Below are 22,651 nucleotides of genomic sequence, written 5' to 3' on the forward strand. Positions count from 1 at the left end.
TAAGCACCACAAAATCCCTTTCATTAGTTGCCTCTTTGTACAGACTTTTGAATGACCTCCAAACCAGCAGGTATGACTTCTTCATCCATATCCATTCAGGCCTCATCAGCCACTTCAACAACTGCAGATGTGACTTTCAGATCTTTCAACTAACCTGGCATTTCTGCACAAGCACAAATCCCACACTCATTTGTCTGTTGTCTCCACCACAATTCTGAATCATGGAGGTGATAGTGGACCATACATGTGTGTCATTTTTTAAAAAATGTGGGTCAGTTGACAGGTTGGGCTTTTACAGTCAGTGCAATGAGTACTCAGTATGTCTGTTTCTGGAAGGAGTGCCTCAGAGGACAGATAGCAGCTCTGAATTTACTATCAGCCTTAAGTCGTCATAATTGTGAACAAATTACTCACACTTAAATGTAAGATATACTGTACATTGCAAGAGCCTTACCAGTGCAATATTACACATTCTATTAGATCATGCACAACTGAGGCTTTTTGGTGTTCAAATATTAATGACAGCTCAAGGAACTTGTATTATGGATGACTTATTACAATTGGTTGACTTCAGGAACCTATTCTAACCATTTCTCTCCTGCACACTAAATTTATCAAAGGTCTTGGAAAAACCATTAGATTTAGAACTGGAGAAGTTGATAATGTGGTCCTCAGTCTTAGTTTGAGACTTGGAATTCCATGGCTAGTGATTAACTTTTGAAAATAAATCACTGTTAGTTAAATATCTGAAAAAATTCTGCTGCATTTCCACCTTTTCAAAATAAAATGTACTGCAACATGTTTCTGCTCCTGCAGTTGTACAGTGAAATAAAACACATCACAAAAGCAGCACTGAAACTTACAACTCCAGTGTTTCATGGACATGTGCAATGACAGTGAAAGTTTATATTATATTTCACATATAATACATTTTCAAATCTTATTTTGGACATTTAAGATCAATCTGTCTTTAAGCTTTGAGGAAATATTTTATGGAGTCAGCGACAATGTAGGAAGCCTTAAAGTGCCCAAGTGATAAAAACAGACAAATAAACCTGCACGACAGACTATTTTAAAACGAATGCTACATGATTCTCATCAACTTGAAGCTGCATTTACTCCGATGGACTTTTAGCAACAATCATAGAATCCTTCACACAAAATCTGTTTTGTACCTTTAAATACGAATATCTATTTGTCCAATTCCTCTATTTGTAAGTTTAATACAATAATTCATTTTTAAAAAATTATAAAAGATTAACCTGTTCAAAATCCGCACTAGCATCTGATTTTGAGGCTACAATGAAGAGTTCCTGCTCATGTTTCTGTGCTTGCTCAGCAAGTTTGTTTTCCTTTGTTTGAATCATTTCCTGAAACACACGAATCTGAAACAAAGATTCCATCATTACAAAGGGACGCTGATAAATGAGCCTGATTTTGCTATCACAATAACAGTGAGGCTGATGCCGCTTGGCGTTATTAACAGGCAAATGGTGCAGCAATTTCAGGAAAGGGGCAAATCTGCAGTTAAACGCGACAATCCAAAGGTTGCTGTCTTGAGTTCTGCAGCTCCGCCGCTAGCTTCACGAAAACGACATCTCACTGCGTGCCTCACTCCTGACATGTAGTGAATGTCATGAAGTTCTTGCATTTGCATGGTAGATATGAACTAAACCTGCCACAGATGTTTGGGGCTAGTAATTACAAGCTTAAGTACTCTTTTTAATAACATGGTGTCAATGACGGCCAATCAACCTATCTGGCACCAAAAAGTAACTATTATAAGTGTGGTGTCAGACTCACATCGTGAATGGTTTTAAGAGATTTCTAAAATGTCAAATTTTACATTTTCTGTTTTGCTACTTTTCATTTCGAATCATAGAGTCATTTACGGGTCTTTCGACTCATCGAGTCCATGCTGGCTCTCCATGAGCAATCCAGTCAGTCCCACTCCCCTGCTCGATCCCCGAAGCCCTGCAAGTTTATTTCTTTCAAGTGCCCATCCAATTTCCTTTTCAAATCACTGACTATCTCTGCTTCCACCACCCTCATGGGCAGTGAGCTCCAGGTCCACTCGCGGTGTAAAAGAGTTCTCACATTTTCCTGTATCTCTTGCCAAAAACCTTCTATGTCCCATAGGCTCTTTTCTATCTCTTTTTCTCTCTCAAGCCAATCTTTCTTTCACTCTGTATTTCTCTTTCTGCACCTGATTTGATATTGAATTCGCCTTTAATTCCCCCTCTTTCTCAGTACTTCTGCCGGTTATTTCGGAATCCTTAAATCTCATTATTTGAGATAATCTTGTTGGTTTCCCTGTTCACTCAGGTCCCAGGTGCCCTTTTCTAAAGGTGCCTACATAGCCACCTTACTGAAAATAGATTTTACCAACAATGTGCCTTTATCCACACTTAAAAATAGCTGAAACATGCACCCATCAAACTTTGAAATATCCACTCCATTGCACCATCCAAAACTGTTACACATAATGTTAATATTTCAATGTTAAACTTAAGCATAAAGAACATTGGGACCTGCCTATTTTAAAATGCAAACAAAGGAAATCCAAGGGCCTATCTAAGTACTTCCATGAAGGTAGATCACTTCACCCAATACTTGCACTCACATTTTTCATGTACATTGCTTCCTTCTCTTGATACTGGGTTTTCTCTTTGTTGAGCTGGTCCTTCAGATTATCTGCTTGTTCCTGGAGAAGGCTAAATCTTTCTTCACTCTCCTCAACCTTTCTGGTCAGACTGTGAACCATTGACTGCAAATCACTGATGGAAGTTTCATTCCCTGCAACTTGAAACTGCACAGTCTAAATAAAAGAATTAAGACATGTTTGAGGTTTTTTTTTTAAAAAACAGTACTTTCCACATGGATCAAATATGTTGCACCTAAAATAACTATTACATTTGCATTAAAAAAACATTATTGAAGATGTCCATGCATAGCAGATTCAGTCTGCAAACAGAAGTCTCCTCACACTAGGATGGAAGTAAAGGTAAGTTTGAAATAAGAACTTGTACAAACAGACTAATTACAAATAATTAGGTACAAAGGAGTGGACATACAAATAAGCTAATCCTGTGAACGATAAAATTTTTTTGAGTTTATTAGAGAAGTATACACTTCACAAGCTCACCAAGTAGTACAGGATGCTCATGTATTAATGCACTGCATCACAGTTCCTGTGGGTTGATTCTCAAGAAAAAAGGGTATGGTAACATTGCCACATATGAACATACGAATTAGGAGCAGAAGTAGGCCATTCGGCCCCTCTAGCCTGCTCCGCCATTCAATAAGATCATGGTTGATCAGTTTGTGTCTCATATTCCACAGTACTATCTACCCTGATAACCTTTGATTCCCTTGCCTAACAAGAATCTATCTAACCTCGCCTTAAAATTAGTCAATGACCCTGCCTCCACTACCTTCTGAGGCAGTTTTCCAAAGTCGCACAACCCTCCGAGAAAAAAAAATTCTCCTAATTTCTGTCCTAAAAGGGTGACCCCTAATTTTATAACAGTGCCCCCTGGTTCTGGACTCCCCCACAAGAGGAAACATCCTTTCCACATCCACCTTGTCAAGACCATATATAGCACGTGAAACTCTACCTTTGCTTCCCTTTTACTATTCCTTCACACTTCACATTCTTCATTCCACTCAAGGTGTTAAATTATTTTCTCTTCCCCACCTTAAGTCCACATTATTTTGTAGTGCCTGTCCTAACTATATTCAAATTCCTATTATCTGAATCGCTCCCCAAGGTCTACAATCAGTAATAGCCTGTTTAAAGCTAATGGAGTAGCCCCTTGCAATAACAGTGAAACTAGCCTATAACCTCCACATGTTATGGAGCAGGTTCACACCTGCTGAGTAGTATGGTTAAACAATGCCTCCACTGGCATCAAACAGACACTTTCACAATCTTTTCTGATAGTGCGAGACTAAAATAAGAGGATTACATACAATGTACAGCAAAGAAATAGGCCATTCGGCCCAAATGGTCTATGTTCCACGTGAACCTCCTCTCACCTTACTTCATCTCAACCTACCAGCATATCCCTCTATTCCTTTCTCCCTCATGTGTTTATCTAGTTCCCTAGAAAGTATAGCATCTATACTATTCGCCTCAACTGCTCCCTATGGTAATAAGTTCGACATTATCACCACTCTATAAAGAAAGTTCTCCTGAATTCCCTATTGGATTTATTAGTAACTACTTATATTTATGGCTCCTAGTCGCCCCCGCCAACTGAAAATATTTTGTCTACATCTACCCTATCAAACCCTTTCATAATCTTAAAGACTTATATCAGGTCACCCCTTCAGCCTTCTCTCTTTTAGACGTTCAATCTTTCCTGATAGAAATCACCTCTCAGCTCTGGTGGATGTTTTTTTGTATTTCTCCAGTGCCTCCATATACTTTTTTTTTTAATTGTAGAGACCAGAACAGTGCACAGTATTCTCAGTGTGGTCTGTGTGAGTGGCAGGCTGAATACATTGCAGGATTGAGGCCTTTAGCTAATGGGTTACAGGCAGATAACCCAAAGAGCAGAGGCACACAACTGTATCAAATGCCCAGACTGGAACTGAAAAAAAAATCCAGAGAGCTGTTCACAATGTAGTGAGTGAAATGAAACATTGCCTATACTCAAATAAAAGCAAAATACTGTGGATGCTGGAAATCTGAAACAAAAACAAGAAATGCTGGAATCACTCAGCAGGTCTGGCAGCATCTGTGGAAAGAGAAGCAGAGTTAACGTTTCGGGTCAGTGACCCTTCTTCGGAACTGACAAATATTAGAAAAGTCACAGATTATAAACAAGTGAGGTGGGGGTGGGGCAAGAGATAACAAAGGAGAAGGTGCAGATTGGACCAGGCCACATAGCTGACCAAAAAGTCACGGAGCAAAGGCAAACAATATGTTAATGGTGTGTTGAAAGACAAAGCATTAGTACAGATTAGGTGTGGATACACTGAATATTGAACAGCAGCAAGTGCAAACCTGAAGAAAAACAACCTGAAAAAAACAGTGGGTAAGCAAACTGAACAAACTAAGATGAAATGAAATAAATGCAAAAAAAGATTGTAAAAAATGTAAAAAGGAATGTAAAAAAAATGAAATAACAACTAAAAATGAAAGTAAAATGGGGGGGGCTGTCATGCTCTGAAATTATTGAACTCAATGTTCAGTCCGGCAGGCTGTAGTGTGCCTAATCGGTAGATGAGATGCTGTTCCTCGAGCTTGCGTTGATGTTCACTGGAACACTGCAGCAATCCCAGGACAGAGATGTGAGCATGAGAGCAGGGGAGAGTGTTGGAATGGCAAGCAACCGGAAGCTCAGGGTCCTGCTTGCGGACTGAGCGGAGATGTTCCGCAAAGCGGTCACCCAGTCTGCACTTGGTCTCCCCAATGTAGAGGAGACCACACTGTGAGCAGCGAATACAGTATACTACATTGAAAGAAGTACAAGTAAATCGCTGCTTCACCTGAAAGGAGTGCTTGGGGCCTGGGATAGTGAGGAGAGAGGAGGTAAATGGGCAGGTATTAAACCTCCTGCGATTGCAGGGGAAGGTGCCCTGGGACGGGGACGAGGTGGTGGGGGTAATGGAGGAGTGGACCAGGGTGTCGCGGAGGGAATGATCTCTTCGGAACGCTGACAGGGGAAGGAAGGGGAAGATGCGACTGGTAGTGGCATCACGCTGGAGGTGGCGAAAATGGCGGAGGATGATCCTTTGGATATGGAGGCTGGTGGATGAAAAGTGAGGACAAGGGAAACCCTGTCACGGTTCTGGGAGGGAGGGGAAGGGGTGAGGGTAGAGGTGCGGGGAATGGGTCGGACACGGTTGAGGGCCCTGTCAACCACAGTGGGGGGAAATCCTCGGTTGAGGAAAAAGGAGGTCATATCAGAAGCACCGTCGTGGAAGGTAGCATCATCAGAGCAGATGCGTCGGAGACGGAGAAACTGGGAGAATGGAATGGAGTCCTTACAGGAGGTAGGGTGTGAAGAAGTGTAGTCCAGGTAGCTGCGGGAGTCAGTGGCTTATAATGGATATTGGTAGACAACCTATCCCCAGAGATGGAGACAGAGAAGTCGAGGAAGGGAAGGGAAGGGAAGTGTCAGAGATGGACCATGTAAAGGTGAGAGAAGGGTGGAAATTGGAAGCAAAGTTGATAAAGTTTTCCAGTTCGGGGCGGGAGCAGGAGACGGCACCGATACAGTCATCAATGTACAGGAAAAAGAGTTGGGGGAGGGGGCCTGAGTAGGACTGGAACAAAGAATGCTCGACATATCCCACAAAAAGACAGGCATAACTAGGACCCATGCGGGTACCCATAGCGACACCTTTTACTTGAAGGAAGTGCATGGGGTTGAAGGAGAAGTTGTTCAATGTGAGAACAAGTTCAGCCAGGCGGAGGAGGGTGTTGGTGGATGGGGACTGGTTGGGCCACTGTCCCAGGAAGAAACGGTTGCTTGCCATTTCAACACTCCCCCCTGCTCTCATGCTCACATCTCTGTCCTGGGATTGCTGCAGTGTTCCAGTGAACATCAACGCAAGCTCGAAGAACAGCATCTCATCTACCGATTAGGCACACTACAGCCTGCCGGACTGAACATTGAGTTCAATAATTTCAGAGCATGACAGCCCCCCATTTTACTTTCATTTTTAGTTATTTTTTCTTCCTTTTTTTATATTCCTTTTTACATTTTTTACAATCTTTTTTTGCATTTATTTCATTTCATCTTAGTTTGTTCAGTTTGCTTACCCACTGTTTTTTTCAGGTTTGCTCTTGCTGCTGTTCAATATTCAGTGTATCCACACCTAATCTGTACTAATGCTTTGTCTTTCAACACACCATTAACATATTGTTTGCCTTTGCTCCATGACCTTTTGGTCAGCTATGTGGCCTGGTCCAATCTGCACCTTCTCCTTTGTTATCTCTTGCCCCACCCCCACCTCACTTGTTTATAATCTGTGACTTTTCTAATATTTGTCAGTTCCGAAGAAGGGTCACTGACCCGAAACGTTAACTCTGCTTCTCTTTCCACAGATGCTGCCAGACCTGCTGAGTGATTCCAGCATTTCTTGTTTTTGTTTCACATTGCCTATACTCAGTTGGGCCTGATACACAATTCTAACAAAAATTGCAGGTCCCATGGTGAGTGGAAGTGTACAATGCTTATAATAATGAGGTTAACGTGACAGTACACACAAAATAAGTGTGAAGAGAACGTACAACCCATATACGAGACTTTTAATATATTACAGGTTGAAGAATTGTATGTTAAACATCTAAACAAAATGCTGCATACATGTATGTCTAAAATCAATATCAAGTCAATCAAACACACTGACCTGAGAATCTAAGCATACAGAGTGTAATACAATTATCTGCCTATTTCACTCTAGTCTTCACAACATCAGAATGGACAAGAATTTGTTGTTATTGTTCTTTAAAAAGTAACCCAACAAATAGTTTACAATGCTGTTAACCTGAAATGCTGTTCCCAACAAATGAAGTCCACAGTAGTGCTTTTGTACTGTATGCCTGGTTGCAATTCAGGTGTACTCCAGATACTTTGCACACCCAATGCAAAGATACACTTCCACAAATAAGCCACAGTCCTAATGAACCAAAGGGTGAACTTATGCATGAATTAATGTGGGATAGCAGGTCAAAGAAGGAACCTTTTGCTGAAGGTACACACTGGGAATGACATGGACTATCACCATAAACCCCAAACCTCATCAATGGTCTGCAAACTACAAATGAGGCTTATTAAGCAAAACGAAACAGAAACTAGAGCAAACGCAGCAGATTCCATTGAAAGAGCATGCTTTAACTCACTGTTCCAAAATCAAAGTCCCAAAAGCTTAGTAGTTCACACAACTTAGGACACACATGATCAAATAAGCTTTATGCAAGACCAAACTCCTACAGAATCCTTTGTTAACATCCCATCATATATCAATGTAGCAAAAGCACTGATAAACTGGGAAATGGCTCAAGTATTAATTTCTATCAGGCAGATTCTGAACATGAAGCACTCTATCAGACACCATGGCTGCAATGCCTGCTATAACAAACTTACATTCCATTGTGAGTTAGTAACCTCAAACAATTAGCACAGCCTCCTTGTTGCTCAAAAATCAATATTAACTGTAACACCTCAGTAAATTTAACATCTAATGCTCACTGAGAAGAGCATCTTGGTGATTTGTCAGTCTCTGAACTGATATCAGCACACAGGGCAGGCAACAGTTTAGATTCTGCGGTGTTAACTACAGTGAAGCGGTCAGCTCTCGTCATCATTGCTCCACTGAAACTGACAGCAACTTCAGAGGATAACGGGAAATCCAGAAGTTGGCGTCAGTGATTTTGGCTTCTCCAGAGGGTGCACTGTTGACGTCCCCGCAGACTGAAATCAATGCTAAGCCTATGGATTGGTGAGAACGTCCATTCTTATACTGTTAACCTTGCTATAAAAACCCTTGAAAAAGTTACGTCTTGTTGAATGAGGTATAATTGGGTTTTTAGCAGCATACTAACTTCATAATTACTGAACACCCTCACTGGCCCCGAAAAGGTAATTTTCTATTTAGGGAAAGTCAACTTTCTCCATTAAGGTTAAAAAAAATCCACATACTTTTTAAATAATTTCTTTTAAAGTTTATCTTTATTTTAGTTATCTTAATGTAATCATTATCATTTAATCTAAAATTGCAGCTTGTGAAATAAAAGTGAAGGGATTCAGTGCTTTCATCTTCCTGGTTTGCTGACTGTGAGAATATTTCAATGTGATTGGCTGCTTACCCTGCTTGCTGACATCACTGCTGCTGCACACCTGGAGACCCCCTTGATTGGCGCCAGATTTAAACTGCCATAAAGAAAAGGGTAGGTCCACACCAGAGATCACTAGATCTTTGTGAGTAACTTTCTTTGAGGTCAGCAGCGATCGAAGTTGCTTTGCCACTAACTGCAAAATCTGGGCTAACATGTATTTCATACACAAAATCATCACTGAATTCCCCCACTATCAACATCCTAGGGGCTACCATTGACCAGAAACTGAACTGGAGTAGCCATATAAATACCTTGGCTACAAGAGCAGGTCAGAGAATAGGAATCCTGAGGAGAGTAACTCACCTCCTGACTCCCCAAAGCCATTTCACCATCTACAAGGCACAAGTCAGGAGTGTGATGGAATACTCTCCACTTGCCTGGATGGGTGCAGCTCCAACAACACTCAAGAAGCTCGACACCATCCAGGACAAAGCAGCCCACTTGATTGGCACCCCATCTACAAACATTGACTCCCTCCACCACCGACGCACAGTGGCAGCAGTGTGTACCATCTACAAGATGCACTGCAGCAAGGCTCCTTAGACAGCACCTTCCAAACCCGCGACCTCTACCAACTAGAAGGACAAGGGTAGGAAATGCATGGGAACACCAACACCTGCAAGATCCCCTCCAAGTCACACACCATCCTGACTTGGAACTATATCGCCGTTCCTCCATTGTGGCTGGGTCAAAATCCTGGAACTCCCTTCCTAACAGCACTGTGGGTGTACCTACCCCAAATGGACTGCAGCAGTTCAAGAAGGCAGCTCACCACCACCTTGTCAAGGGCAAATAGGGATGGGCAATAAATGCTGGCCTGGCCAGCGACACCCGCATCCCATGAATGAATAAAAAAGATCACAACTGGCAATCAGTAATAAAAGCAGACAACTCCCTTTCAGCTGCAACAATACATTAACAGCCTTTAACAGCCATTAACTTCCATTACTTCATCAAGAAATACAATGTATTCAGTTTCTTCGGCAACTGAGTGTACCACCATTCAATAATTCTTCCCTACAAAATTCAATCCCTAAAATCTATAGAAATTTAACGCACTTCTTAAAACCCACCTCTTTACCTGTCCTAATATCTCCTTATGTGGCGTAGTGTCAAGTTCTTTCTGATTAAAAATTCCTATAAAGTGCCTTGGGGAATTTCACTATGTTAAAGACACAATATTGTTATGGACAATAGACATGGAATAATTTAAGCACTAGGATAGGCAACTGGTAAAGAAGGAGGTTCACATAAATCATGAGTCAATGTTAACTACCTTCGAGTGGAGAAGAGTTGAATTTTCTCTTAAATCTATACATTAAAAGTAAAATTCAAAATATGGCACAGCCCATTTGCCCATGCTAAAAGCATAATATCTGCAGATTCTGGAATATCAAAGAATTATATGAATGGAGAAACAAAATTTACTCCAATGAAACCTAATGAATAAGTGTGTAAATGCAAATTCTGCAATGAATTTTTCTTCAGGCTCACCTTAATTTCTTCACTAGGTGGAATTACTTGTTGAGGAGCATGATCTGAAGCAGCAGCTAACTGGAGTTCAATAATATAGGCCTCTTTTTCAGCCAATTTCTTATCCTTCTCAGCAAGCATCATGTCCATATTGGAGCCACGCTGCAGCTGGGCTTCCAGCTCTGTAAGCTGCACATTATTTAAAATAAAAGTGATGCCATAATTTGTAATTCAAATATCCCAGCACCAACAAACGAAGCAAATACATTTTTAAAAACCTTACCGCATTCTTCAATTCAGAATCTTTTTTGGCAACCTGCGATTCCAACTCTTCAACCTTTTTCCTCAACATCAAAATTTTACCTCTATTTGCAGCTGGATTTTCCTGATCGCCATCGCTGGATTGCTAGATTTAAATCATACACACAAGTTCAATCCATCAGGCCTCATTAAAATATCCACATTTTATTCTGAATTTAATGCAGACTTTTGTTAAACACAGCTTAAATACACAGAGTGCCCACTTCATTTTTTTCACATAGTATCAAGAATGATTTAACACAGGAGGTCATTCAACCCATTGCGCCTATGCCAGTTCTTCGAAACAGCTACTGAATTACTCCCACTCCCCTCCTCTTTCCTTGGAGTGCTGCAAATCTTTCTTTTTCAAGAATATATCCAATTCCCTTCTGAAAGTGACTATTGATTCTGCTTCTACCATCCTTTCAAGGCAGTGCATTCCACATCATAAAAACTCGCCACGTAAAAAAAAATTCTCATATCTCCACCAGTTCTTTTGACAATCACCTTAATTGTCTGTGTCCTCTAGTTACTGACCCTTCTGCTGCTAGAAATAGTTTATTGCTTTCACACACAAATTAAGGGACATGCACTGTTCTGAAGTTTTAAAAAGCAAGTGTACATTTCAGAGAATCACAGAATCTTTTCTTTTATGCATTTGTGGGATGTGGGCATCGCTGGCTTGGTCAGCATTTATTGCCCATCCCTAATTGCCCTAGAGAAGGTGGTGGTGAGCCGCTTTCTTGAACTGCTGCAGTCCTTGGGGTATAGGTACATCCACAGTGCTGTAAGGCAGTTCCAGGATTTTGACCATGACTTTTGAGTGAAGGAACAGCGATATAGTTCCAAGTCAGGATGCCGTATAACTTGGAGGGGAACTGGCAAGTGGTGGTGTTCCCATGCATCTGCTACCCTTCTAGGTGGCAGAGGTCGCAGGTTTGGAAGGTGCTGTCTCAGGAGCCTTGGTGCGTTGCTGCAGTGCATCTTGTAGATGATACACACTGCTACCACGGTGCGTTGGTGGTGAAGGGAGTAAACGTTGAAGGTGGTGGATGGGGTGTCAATCAGGCGGGTTGCTTTGTCCTGGATGGTGTTGAGCTTCTTGAGTGTTGTTGGAGCTGTACCCATCCAGGCAAGTGCAGAGTATTCCATCACACGCCTGACTTGTGCCTTGTAGATGGTGGACAGGCTTTGGGAAGTCAGGAGGCGAGTTACACACCCGCAGAATTCCCAGCCTCTGACCTGCTCTTGCAGCCACAGCATTTATGTGGCTGATCCAATTCACTTTCTGGCCAATGGTAACCCCCAGGATGTTGATAGGAGAGGATTCAGCAATGGTAATGCCATTGAACATCAAGGGGAGATGTTTCTCTCTTGTTTGAGATGGTCATTGCCTGGCACTCGTGTGGCGCAAATTTAACTTGCCACTTATCAGCCAAGCCTGGATGTTATCCAGGTCTTGCTGCATCTGGACACTGGTTGCTTCAGTATCTGAGGAGTCACGAATGGTGCTGAAAATCGTGCAACCATTAGCGAACATCCCCACTTCTAACCTTCTGATGGAGGGAAGGTCATTGATGAAGCAGCTGAAGATGGTTGGGCCTAGGACACAACCCCGAGTCCAACCAGTGGAGAGTTTTCACCTAATTCCCACTGACCTCAGTTTTGCAAAGGCTCCTTGATGCCATACTCGGTCAAATGCTGCCTTGGTGTCAAGGGCAGTCACTCACACCTCACCTCGAGTTCAGCTCTTTTGTCAACGTTTGGTCAGGAGCAGAGTGGCCCTGGCAGAACCCAAACTGAGTGACAGTGAGCCAGTTATTGCTAAGCAAGTGCCACTTTTTAACACTGTCAGTGACACCTTCCATCACTTTACTGATGATTGAGAGTAGACTGATGGGGCAGTAATTGGCTGGGTTGGATTTGTCCTGCTTTTTGTGCACAGGACACACATGGGAAATTTTCCACATTGCCGGGTAGATGCCAGTGTTGCAGCTGTACTGGAACAGCTTGGCTAGGGTCGCGGCAAGTTCTGGACCACAGGTCTTCAGTACTATTGCCGGAACATTGTCAGGGCCCATTGCCTTCGCAGTATCCAGTATCTTCAGTCATTTCTTGATATAATGCAGAGTGAATCAAACTGGCTGAAGACTGGCATCAGTGATGCTGGGGACTTCAGGAGGAGGCCGCGATGGATCAACTACTCAGCACTTCTGGCTGAAGATTGTTGCAAATGCTCAGCCTTATCTTTTGCACTGATGTGCTGGGCTCCCCATCATTGAGGATGGGGATATTTGTGGAGCCACCTCCTCCAGTTAGTTGTTTAATTGTCCACCACCATTCACAGGACTGCAGAGCTTAGATCTGGTCCGTTGGTTATGGGATCGCTTAGCTCGTTCTATCACGTGCTGCTTACGCTGTATGGCATGCAAGTAGTCCTGGGTTGTAGCTTCATTAGATTGACATCTCATTTTGAGGTATGCCTGGTGCAGCTTCTGGCATGCGCTCCTGTACTCTTCATTGAACCAGGTTGGTCCCCCGGCTTGATGGTCATGGTAGAGTGGGGAATATGCCAGGCCATGAGGTAAATGATTGTGCTCGAGTACAATTTTGCTGCTGCTGATGGCCCACAGCGCCTCATGGATGCCCAGTTTTGCATTGCTAGATCTGTTTAAAATCTATCCCATTTAGCACGGTGGTAGTGCCACACAACACGATGGACAGTATCCTCAATGTGAAGATGGGACTTTGTCTCCACAAGGACTGTGCGGTGGTCACTCCTACCAATACGGTCATGGACAGATGCATCTGCAGCAGGCAGATTGGTGAGGACTAGATCAAGTATATTTTTCACTCTTGTTGGTTCCCTCACCACCTGCTGCAGACCCAGCCTAGCAGCTATGTCCTTTAGGACTCGGCCAGCTCGGTCTGTAGTGGCGCTACCAAGCCACTCTTGGTGATGGACATTGAAGTCCCCCACCCAGAGTACATCCTGAGCCCTTGCCACCCTCAGTGCTTCCTCCAAGTGCTGTTCAACATGGAGTAGTACTGATTCATCAGCTGAGAGGGGGCGGGGGAGGCAGTAGGTGGTAATCAGCTGGAGATTTCCTTGCCCATGTTTGACCTGATGCCATGAGACTTCATGGGGTCCAAAGTCAATGTTGAGGACTCCCAAGGCAACTCCCTCCCTCCTGTCGGCCACTGTGCCACCACCTCTGGTGGGTCTGTCCTGCCGGTAGGACAGGACATACCCAGGGATGGTGATGTCTGGGACATAGTCGTACTTACGGAATCATACCTTACAATGTCAGGCTGTTGCTTGATTAGCACAAAAGGTGGTTCAGCTCATCTTGCCTGTGCCTGCTCTTTCAAAAAACAATCCAATTAGTCCTACCCCCTTCTCTTTCCCCATAGCCATGCAAATTTTTCCATTTCAAGTATATATCCAATTTTCTTCCAAAAGTTACTATTGAATCTGCATCCACCACCCTTTCAGGCAATGCATTCCAGAGTGTAATCAGATAGAAAGAAAATCTCATCTCACCTCTGGTTGCTTTACCATGCCATGCCTTTGAACATATGCCAATTGTTTCAGCCACAGCAAAAATATCAACATAACACTTCTACAAATATATGAACTATAACTCAGTCAATACTTTGAGAAGATAAAATATATGTTTCCCACATTAAAGCAACAATGTTCAACATATAATTTTACTTGCATGTAGCCTACAATGTACTTCAGCAGCAGGCTACCATCTCAGTATCAGTCAGCAGGTATAGATAATGTCAGTAACGTGCCACACCTTGGGTTTCCCAGTTGTCTGTTCCTTAGAACCAGAAGCACCAAGTTGCTTCTTCATATCTTCCAACTGAGCAGAAAGTGACGTGACCTTAGCCTTTGTCTGCAGCTTCATTTTGGAAATCTTTGCCTCAAAGGCTTCTTTGTCTTCCTGCAGTTAAAAAAAATCAAGTGTTACATTGCAAACACATGATCTTTCTACTTTGTTTCAAAGTCGATCATAACACAACAATGATTTCAATGAATGTTTTATCAGGACTGTGATAGACATTAATAGGCAAGGGCATTAAAGGTTATGGAACCAAGTCAGGTAGAGTGCATGGAGCTAAGGTGCCGATCAGCCATGATCTAATTGGAGAATGGAACAGGCTCGAGGGGCTACAATGTCTACTCCTGTTCATAAGTTCCTCTGTTTTGTGGATTGTACATTAGGCAGGTTTACAAGGAAAATACAGTCTTGCGAATAAGGGTGCACTCACACTACAATTACAACATGGCTTGCAGCCTGTATCTGGAGCCAAGGCCCAAAATGACACAGCAACCAAGTACCCTCACTAGAGGCAGGAGTCTCAGGGTCAAATAAGTCCTTATCTCAGAATGAAAAGACAGACTTGCATTTATACAGTGCCTTTAACAACATCAGGACCAAAGTGCTCGACAGCCAATGAAGTATTTTTGAAGTGTTGTCACTGTTGTAATATAGGAAACACTGCAGTCAAATTTCACACAGCCAGGTCCCACATACAGCTATGTCATAACGACTGGATAATCTTATCTAGTGATCTTGCTTCAGGGATAAATATTGGCCTAGGACACCAGGGACAACTCCCCTGCTCTACAAAATAGTGCAGTGAGATCTGAGATAGCAGACGGAGCCTCGGTTTCACATCGCATCCGAAAGATGGCACTTCCAACAGTGCAGTACTTTCTCAGTATTGCACTGGATTATCAGCCTAGATTTTGTGCTCGAGTCTCTGGAAGTGAGACGTGAACTGATGACCTTCTGACTCAGAAGCAGGAGTTTCATCTGACAGTTCCAACTAACCACGAGCATGTTCATCAGATTCATAACTGAGCAAGAAGCACCGTTGATTATTTTTACTCAGGTTCCTAGTCAAATGATAAAATGTGTAAGGCAACTGTCTTGTACCTTTTATTTTAGTCTCTGAGCTTGCAGGTTTTAGCTAGAATTTAATTGCCACAAGTATGAAGTATAGAGTGCATTGCAACGACTCACAAAAAAAAGAGGCTAAAAACACATGCACTTGGATTTTCTAAATTATATTACCTTAAGCAGCTGATCTTTCACATGAAGCTCGTTATCTTTCTCCCGAATTAGTTCCTTCAGCTGCAATACCAGTTGTTCATTCTGAGCCAGCTGCTCAGTTAAATCTGCCACAGAATGATCACCAACACTCTTCTGGGAGCTTGCTGCCTGCAGAATTATTTGTATGGATTGGACACCATTAATAACTATACAGTAAGAAGCAGCATATACACCCTGCGCTGGAGATCTCAATCTTCCCAATTTAACAGAGTTATAAAATAAGTGTTCAAGTAGGCTGCAAAAGGCATGATATGAGCAATTTAATTCAAGAGGGTTGGAAGTTACCAGAGAACAAAGTATTAGATGCAGCTTAAGTAACATGCATCAAAAAGCACTTTCATATGTATATTTTTCAAATGTGCAATCAAAAACATGCAACAAAAAGCAGTCCACAAACTATTTTGTAGCAAACAAAACATCAACAGAAATCATTTTCAGGTCAATCCGCAGGAAACAGCATGATTGTTTAAGAGATACTTACTCCGGCTGGTGCCTGGGGCGGCTCGTCCGCAGAGTACCACTTCCACATGGCTCTTTTTTTTTAATGCGGCTGTAAATGAACCAAAGTAATAATTAGGCCCTTCCAAAGGACAGCTTTCTTAATATAATTTTAATGGTCAACTAGTGACTATGCTCATAGGGAGCATTGGCTGCAGTCTCTGTGGTTGAAGTGGCTCAAGATAGAGATGAAAGTTTGGAATAAAGGATAGGAATGAGCGGCGCAGTGGTTAGCACCGCAGCCTCACAGCTCCAGGGACCCTGGGTTCGATTCTGGGTACTGCCTGTGTGGAGTTTGCAAGTTCTCCCTGTGACTGTGTGGGTTTTCGCCGGGTGCTCCGGTTTCCTCCCACAGCCATAGACTTGCAGGTTGATAGGTAAATTGGCCATCGTAAATTACCCCTAGTGTCGGTAGGTTATAGGGAATATGGGATTACCGTAGGGTTAGTATAAATGGGTGGTCGTTGGTCGGCCGAAGGGCCTGTTTCAGTGCTGTATTTCTAAATAATAAACAATAAAAATAAAAAGTGTTATACTCTGTAAAAGTTGTTATTGTAACACATAATAAATCTTTCTGCAAAGGTGGATCTATGTACCGCAGAGGACACAAAATTTACTTGTTTGAACTGTGTTTAATTAGTATTCAGTTTAACTTTGGTCAGGGAACTTTGAAGATTAAAATACAGTATAGCTTCACTGTAACAACCCCTGCTTGTAATTAATCTCTGTTTAATGCTCCTAACGGCAAGACATGATTTTTTTTTTCAATGGAAGGAATCCTACTCCAAGGAACATTTAAAATAGGATCTACCCGGACCAATCCAGATACAACAATGGAATTCAAGCTGAGGCTAACCGAAAGGTAACCTACTGTAGCGCGATTCCTATACAGCTTCTGCATTTTTCTGTGCAGTAAATAGTTTGTAATTCTGATTAAAAGATAGCTGCAAAGCAAAAACTGAGCCAGTTCATACAAAGTTTCACATCTATCACATGTCTGACACGCTCCACACTTCACTCAAAAATGCTGCATCCTTCTGACCTGCAGACAGAAATTTGCAAGCACTTTTATTCGCAAGGACTTCACAAGCACCTTCAGTTACCTGCGTGTGTCAGTTTAGACCACCTCCCCAGAAGGAAGTACTTGAGCAGTGGCCTGGAAAAAATGGACCAAGTTAAAAGCACAGCTCTGTCTTAGCAGCTGAACATCACAATCACACTCCAGAGCCATAAATTCCAATGAAAAGTCCCACAGCTGATCTGCTAGTTTAAAATAAAACTGTTACTAAGCCTGGCTGCAGCACAATCTGTGAATAAAGTTCACCATCCTGCAGTAGACAGGACTGGAACACATGCTGGTTTAGGGTTGCCATGATATTCAAGTTCAAGTCCAGCTTTACAGAATGCACTCTAACAGCTGTTACTTAATTCTATAAAAGAACACTTAGCGTTCATGTTATTTCTAGATTTTCTATGCTTATAAATGCACTATTTGTGCTTCCACTGAATTGAAAGAAAACACCAATATTACTGAAAAAAAGACAGCCAACGCTTTTCGTCTTGCACTCCTCAGGGCAGACACAAGAATGCCAAATTTCAAAGGAAGCAACAATTTATACTGCATGACAAATGGGTGCTGACTGGTTGGCAGGTTGACTCTGAATGGTCGAGGCATTGCCATTGAGAATGCACCAGGGAACTATTGTCCCTCATGCTTTTGTTTACTTCAAAAAAGGCACAAAGCCTGTACATGTTCCTTTTGCCTGCAGATGAAAGGTCCCTGTGTATGAACATATGTATCTTCTAGCAAGCGTAACTGAGCCACATTGCGAGCCCAACTGATAAATTTAAAGTGGTCGTTCGTGTAATTCTTAGCACACTTGTGATTGAACAGCACTTGGTCAACAATCATGGAATCACATCCAACGTTGGATATTATGTTCTGGGTTTTGCAAGTACGGGCTGGTTGAGTACGGTCAGTACTCTGCCTATTGCAAACAGCCAAAAGGGACATGCTATTTGATACGATCCCGCCAGTCGTTGGGACATACAGCCTATGTACCTGGCATTGCACCGGCACTGAAATTCACATACCACATTACTCATTTGTGTGGTAGGCAGAATATCTTTTTGGCTTGACTGTAGCATCCTGTTAGTGGAAAATACCACTTGTGTTGCTACTGCTAGCTATACCTGTTGCTCAAATTTTTGCGATATCTTACCCTACCAGGGTAATTTGAGGTAGACTGGGCACTTTTCAGGTCTGAAAGTGGCAGACTTAGACCCATTCATGAGTATGCACAATACACAGCGATCAATATGATCGGGGTAGCCATTATCCTGCAGGATAGCATGACAACGCCTCCACCAGAGTCATCTTGCCAACCAAACACCATCTTTTTCCTCATGCAGCATAAATTGTTGCTCCCTTTGAACTTAGGTATTCATCCATCTGCCCTGATGAGTGCAGGATGAAAAGCTCAACAGCATGTCTCTTTTTTCAGCAATATTCAAGTTCTGTACTACCAAGCGACTAACGCACCAATAGAAAGAACATGCATTCTTTAGTGCGTTTCATGACCTCAGAAGATCCCAAAGTACTTCAATACTTTTGATGTCTAGTCACAGGTGTAATGTAGGTAAAGGTGCAGCCAACTTGTGCACAGCGAGGTTCCATAATGCAATGCAAGCAATAATCAGTGGATTATATCAGTGGAGTTAGTCGAGGGCTAAATGTTGGCCAGGAAAAATCTGCTGCTCTTCTTTGAATAATGCCAAGGACAGAGTCTCAGTTTAACATCTCTTCCAAATGATGGCATATCTGACAGTGTAGCACTTCCACACTACTGCACTGAATTGTCAGCCTTCAGTGGGACATGAACCCATGACCTAACTCAGAAGCAACATTTCTACCCCTGAGCCAAGACTGACGCTGAAAGGACTATAAAATGAATCACTGGTTCAGCACTAGTGACTTAAAATCCATTTCCAATTAACAACCAAAGAAATGGATTTTCTATAGCTAAATGGTATGGCAGCTACTTGCAAAATATATTCCATATTGTGTTAATTTTTTGCCACTGTGAAGCAATTCTTATAACTTCTCACTCACGGCTCTTGCAAGAATGTACAAGAGTCTGTTTCTTTTTATGGCTAATGTAGATGTACAGCAACAACTATTATTTTACATTCATGTTGTTATGCCTGACAATTACTTCAGGAGTAGTGCAGTATATTACTGTGATACCTCCCTCGTATTTGTGAATCGAACATCGAGTCGTTACACGCTCCATGGTCTGTTCTGGCTAACCACAGCCACACAGTAGAGAGTTTTTCATTTTCAATTTGAGCATCAAGTATCTACATCTGCCATGGTTTGTGCGGATGCAGTTTAGCATCGTCCATGAGCTTCGCAGAAGATCAAAGCCAGGGATCTTCTACATCAGATCTTTCACAAGGTGTTTGTGACATCTTGTGATCTCCATTTGGCTCTCCAAGCTTCATTAAAGTTGAAGTCACATTGTCAAATGTTAAACACGAGGGTACAAAAGGGCTTGTGTGAGTTCAAACAGCGTTGAGGGACATTGTTGAGGTCCTGGTGGATTTGGAGATGTTCATTTTCCTCTATTTGATGGACTTCCTGGAGGATCGAGTCATTGCGACAAATAGATGGGGGAACGATGTGCAACAGCATGAGAAACCGAGGTGCTGATTCCCTTTCATCCCAAAAATCACAATATGAATATGTAAACATTAGATGGTCTTGCCCAAGACTGACTAAATCCAGACACTATTAGTCACACAGGTCCTACTGATTCTCTTTTGGCTGCAAAATTCCTGTTTTAAAAAGCAAGTTAATCTCACACACAACTCAAGAGGTGAGATGAGAGCAACTGTCCTTGACATCAAGGCAGCATTTGAGCAAATATGGCATCAAGGAGCCCTAGCAAAACGGGAGTCAACGGGATTCAGGGGAAAACTCTCCACTGATTGGAATCATACATAGCACAAAGGAAAGGCTGTGGTTGCTGGAGGTCAAACATCTCAGCTCCAGGACATCACTGCAGGAGTTCCTCAAAGTAGCGTCCTAGGTCTAACCATCTTCAGCTGCTTCATCACTGACCTTCCTTCAATCATCAAGGTCAGAAGTGGGAATGTTCGCTGATGACTGTACAATGTTCAGCACCATTCGTGACTCCTCAGACACTGAAGCAGTCCGTGTAGAAATGCAGCAAGACCTGGACAATATCCAAGCTTGGGCTGAGAAGTGGCAAGTAACATTCGCGCCACACAAGTGCCAGGCAATGACCATCTCCAACAAGAGAGAATCTAACCATCTCCCCTTGACATTCAACAGCATTACCGTCGCTGAATCCCCCACTATCAACATCCTAGGGGCTACCATTGACCAGAAACTGAACTGGAGTAGCCATATAAATACCATGGCTACAAGAGCAGGTCAGAGGCTAGGAATCCTGAGGCGAGTAACTCAGCTCCTGACTCCCCAAAGCCTGTCCACCATCTGCAAGGCACAAGTCAGGAGTGTGATGGAATACTCTCCACTTGCCTGGATGGGTGCACCTCCAACAACACTCAAGAAGCTCAACACCATCCAGTTCAAAGCAGCAACCTTGATTGGCACCCCATCCACAAACATTCACTCCCTCCACCACCAACGCACAGTGGCAGCAGTGTGTACCATCTACAAGATGCACTGCAGCAATGCACCAAGGCTCCTTCGACAGCACCTTCCAAACCTGCAACCTCTACCACCTAGAAAGACAAGGGTAGCAAATGCATGGGAACACCACCACTTGCAAGTTCCTCTCCAAGCTACACACCATCTTGACTTGGAACTATATTGCTGTTCCTTCACTGTCGCTGGGTCAAAATCCTGGAACTCCCTTCCTAACAACACTGTGGGTGTAGGTACCTCACATGGACTGCAGCGGTTCAAGAAGACAGCTCACCACCACCTTCTCAAGGGCAATTAGGGATAGGCAATAAATGTTGGCCTAGCCTGCAACACCCACATCCCATGAACGAGCAAAGAAAAACAACTGATCCCCTAATCCAGCCAGTTCCAAAACATTCCACCTTGTATCTGAGGCAGCCTAAGCAACCAAATCTATAGTGCCCACAAACAGCCTGGACTTACACAAAACTGGTCTGTTCTGCCAGTTATGTGAAATGGCAACCCTGGTGGAACAGGAGTAGGCCATTTAGTCCCTCTAGCCTGTTCCACCATTCAATGAGATGGCTGTTCCACAGCCTAACTCCATATCCCTTTGCCCCATATCCCTTACTATCTTTGGTTAAAAAAAACAATCACAGATTTAAAATTAACTGACCTAGCATTATCTGTCATTTTTGGAAGGGAGTTCCAAACTGCTATTATGTTTTGTGTGGGGTATTTCCTAATTTCAATCCTGAAAGCTCTGGCTCTAATTTTGTAGACTCTGCCCCAGACTCAACAGGCAGAAATCATTTGTCTCTATCAAGCCAACCCCTTAATGTCTTGAAAGTGTCAATCAAATGACCCCTTAATATTCTAAATTCCAGGGACGACAACCCTCCTTTTGTGTAAGCTCTCTGCATAACTTAACCCCTGGAGTCCAGGAACAGTGGCAGGAAGTCAGGTCCACTTGAACTAAACTGTACAGACAAACCCTACCTGAGCGTGGTCATGTATACGTAACAAGTGTGAACCAAGCAGAAGCAATAAACCCAATCAATTATTTGCACTGGAGTATCTAAAATACAAACAAAAGGCGACAGCTTACTTGGGATCCATGAATAAAGAGCCCCCAATACGAAAAGAAATAAATTAGCACAGGACCCTGTTCCCCTGCAGGTTATTTCTTTGCCACTCACTCGTAACTAGCTGCGCCTGCGCAGATCAGCCCTTACCTGTGCACGGCCCAACAGGCGGAGCGAAGCCCGATTCTCACCAACCTGCGACAGGCGGCTCCAAGGGGAAGGAAGAAGGGTTATAGCGCCATGTTGATGCAGTTATTATGAGCTCCGGGAACGGTGGAAGTGGATCATTTGGGCAGCTGAGCTTCCCGCAGCCGCTTCTTCGCCGCCACCCCAATGCCGAGAGACCACAACAGCCGACCCTCGGCTCATCCCGGTCGCAGTCGACGCCGCATGACGTGAGCACGTACAACGCGTGCGTCAAGCTCGGGCACGCACAGGAACGTAGCGTGCATCAGGCGCATTGTGACAGGTGACCAGAGGGCGGAGCCGACAGCAGGTTCATTCACAATGATGCACATATCCCAAACCCATTGAACCTCAGAAGCTTCTTTATTTTCTTTAATCAGTGAGATGCCTATTGTTTATAGCACTTTCGGGTCTCATCTTGGTTCAGAATTTGCACTATGCAGCCTTCTGG

At 43.0% G+C, this 22,651-nt stretch overlaps 1 protein-coding gene across 2 annotated transcripts in view; it reads right to left on the reverse strand.

The window, feature by feature from the left end:
• LOC137377163 (golgin subfamily B member 1-like) overlaps positions 1-22,396 on the reverse strand; it is an 83,824-nt gene extending 61,428 nt beyond the window's left edge. For both annotated transcript variants that reach the window (XM_068046570.1, XM_068046569.1), the window contains exons 1-8: positions 22,165-22,396; positions 16,238-16,306; positions 15,718-15,864; positions 14,434-14,580; positions 10,611-10,733; positions 10,349-10,516; positions 2,624-2,818; positions 1,263-1,385 (exon numbers count right to left, since the gene is read on the reverse strand). In XM_068046570.1, coding sequence (XP_067902671.1) covers positions 1,263-1,385; positions 2,624-2,818; positions 10,349-10,516; positions 10,611-10,733; positions 14,434-14,580; positions 15,718-15,864; positions 16,238-16,285 — 951 coding nt within the window. In that variant the 5' untranslated portion in view covers positions 16,286-16,306; positions 22,165-22,396. The remainder of the gene's footprint in view (positions 1-1,262; positions 1,386-2,623; positions 2,819-10,348; positions 10,517-10,610; positions 10,734-14,433; positions 14,581-15,717; positions 15,865-16,237; positions 16,307-22,164) is intronic.
• Between the last annotated feature and the right edge of the window lie 255 nt (positions 22,397-22,651).

The sequence above is a fragment of the Heterodontus francisci genome, chromosome 14, assembly GCF_036365525.1.
Source record: "Heterodontus francisci isolate sHetFra1 chromosome 14, sHetFra1.hap1, whole genome shotgun sequence".
NCBI classification, from domain to species: Eukaryota; Metazoa; Chordata; class Chondrichthyes; order Heterodontiformes; family Heterodontidae; genus Heterodontus; species Heterodontus francisci.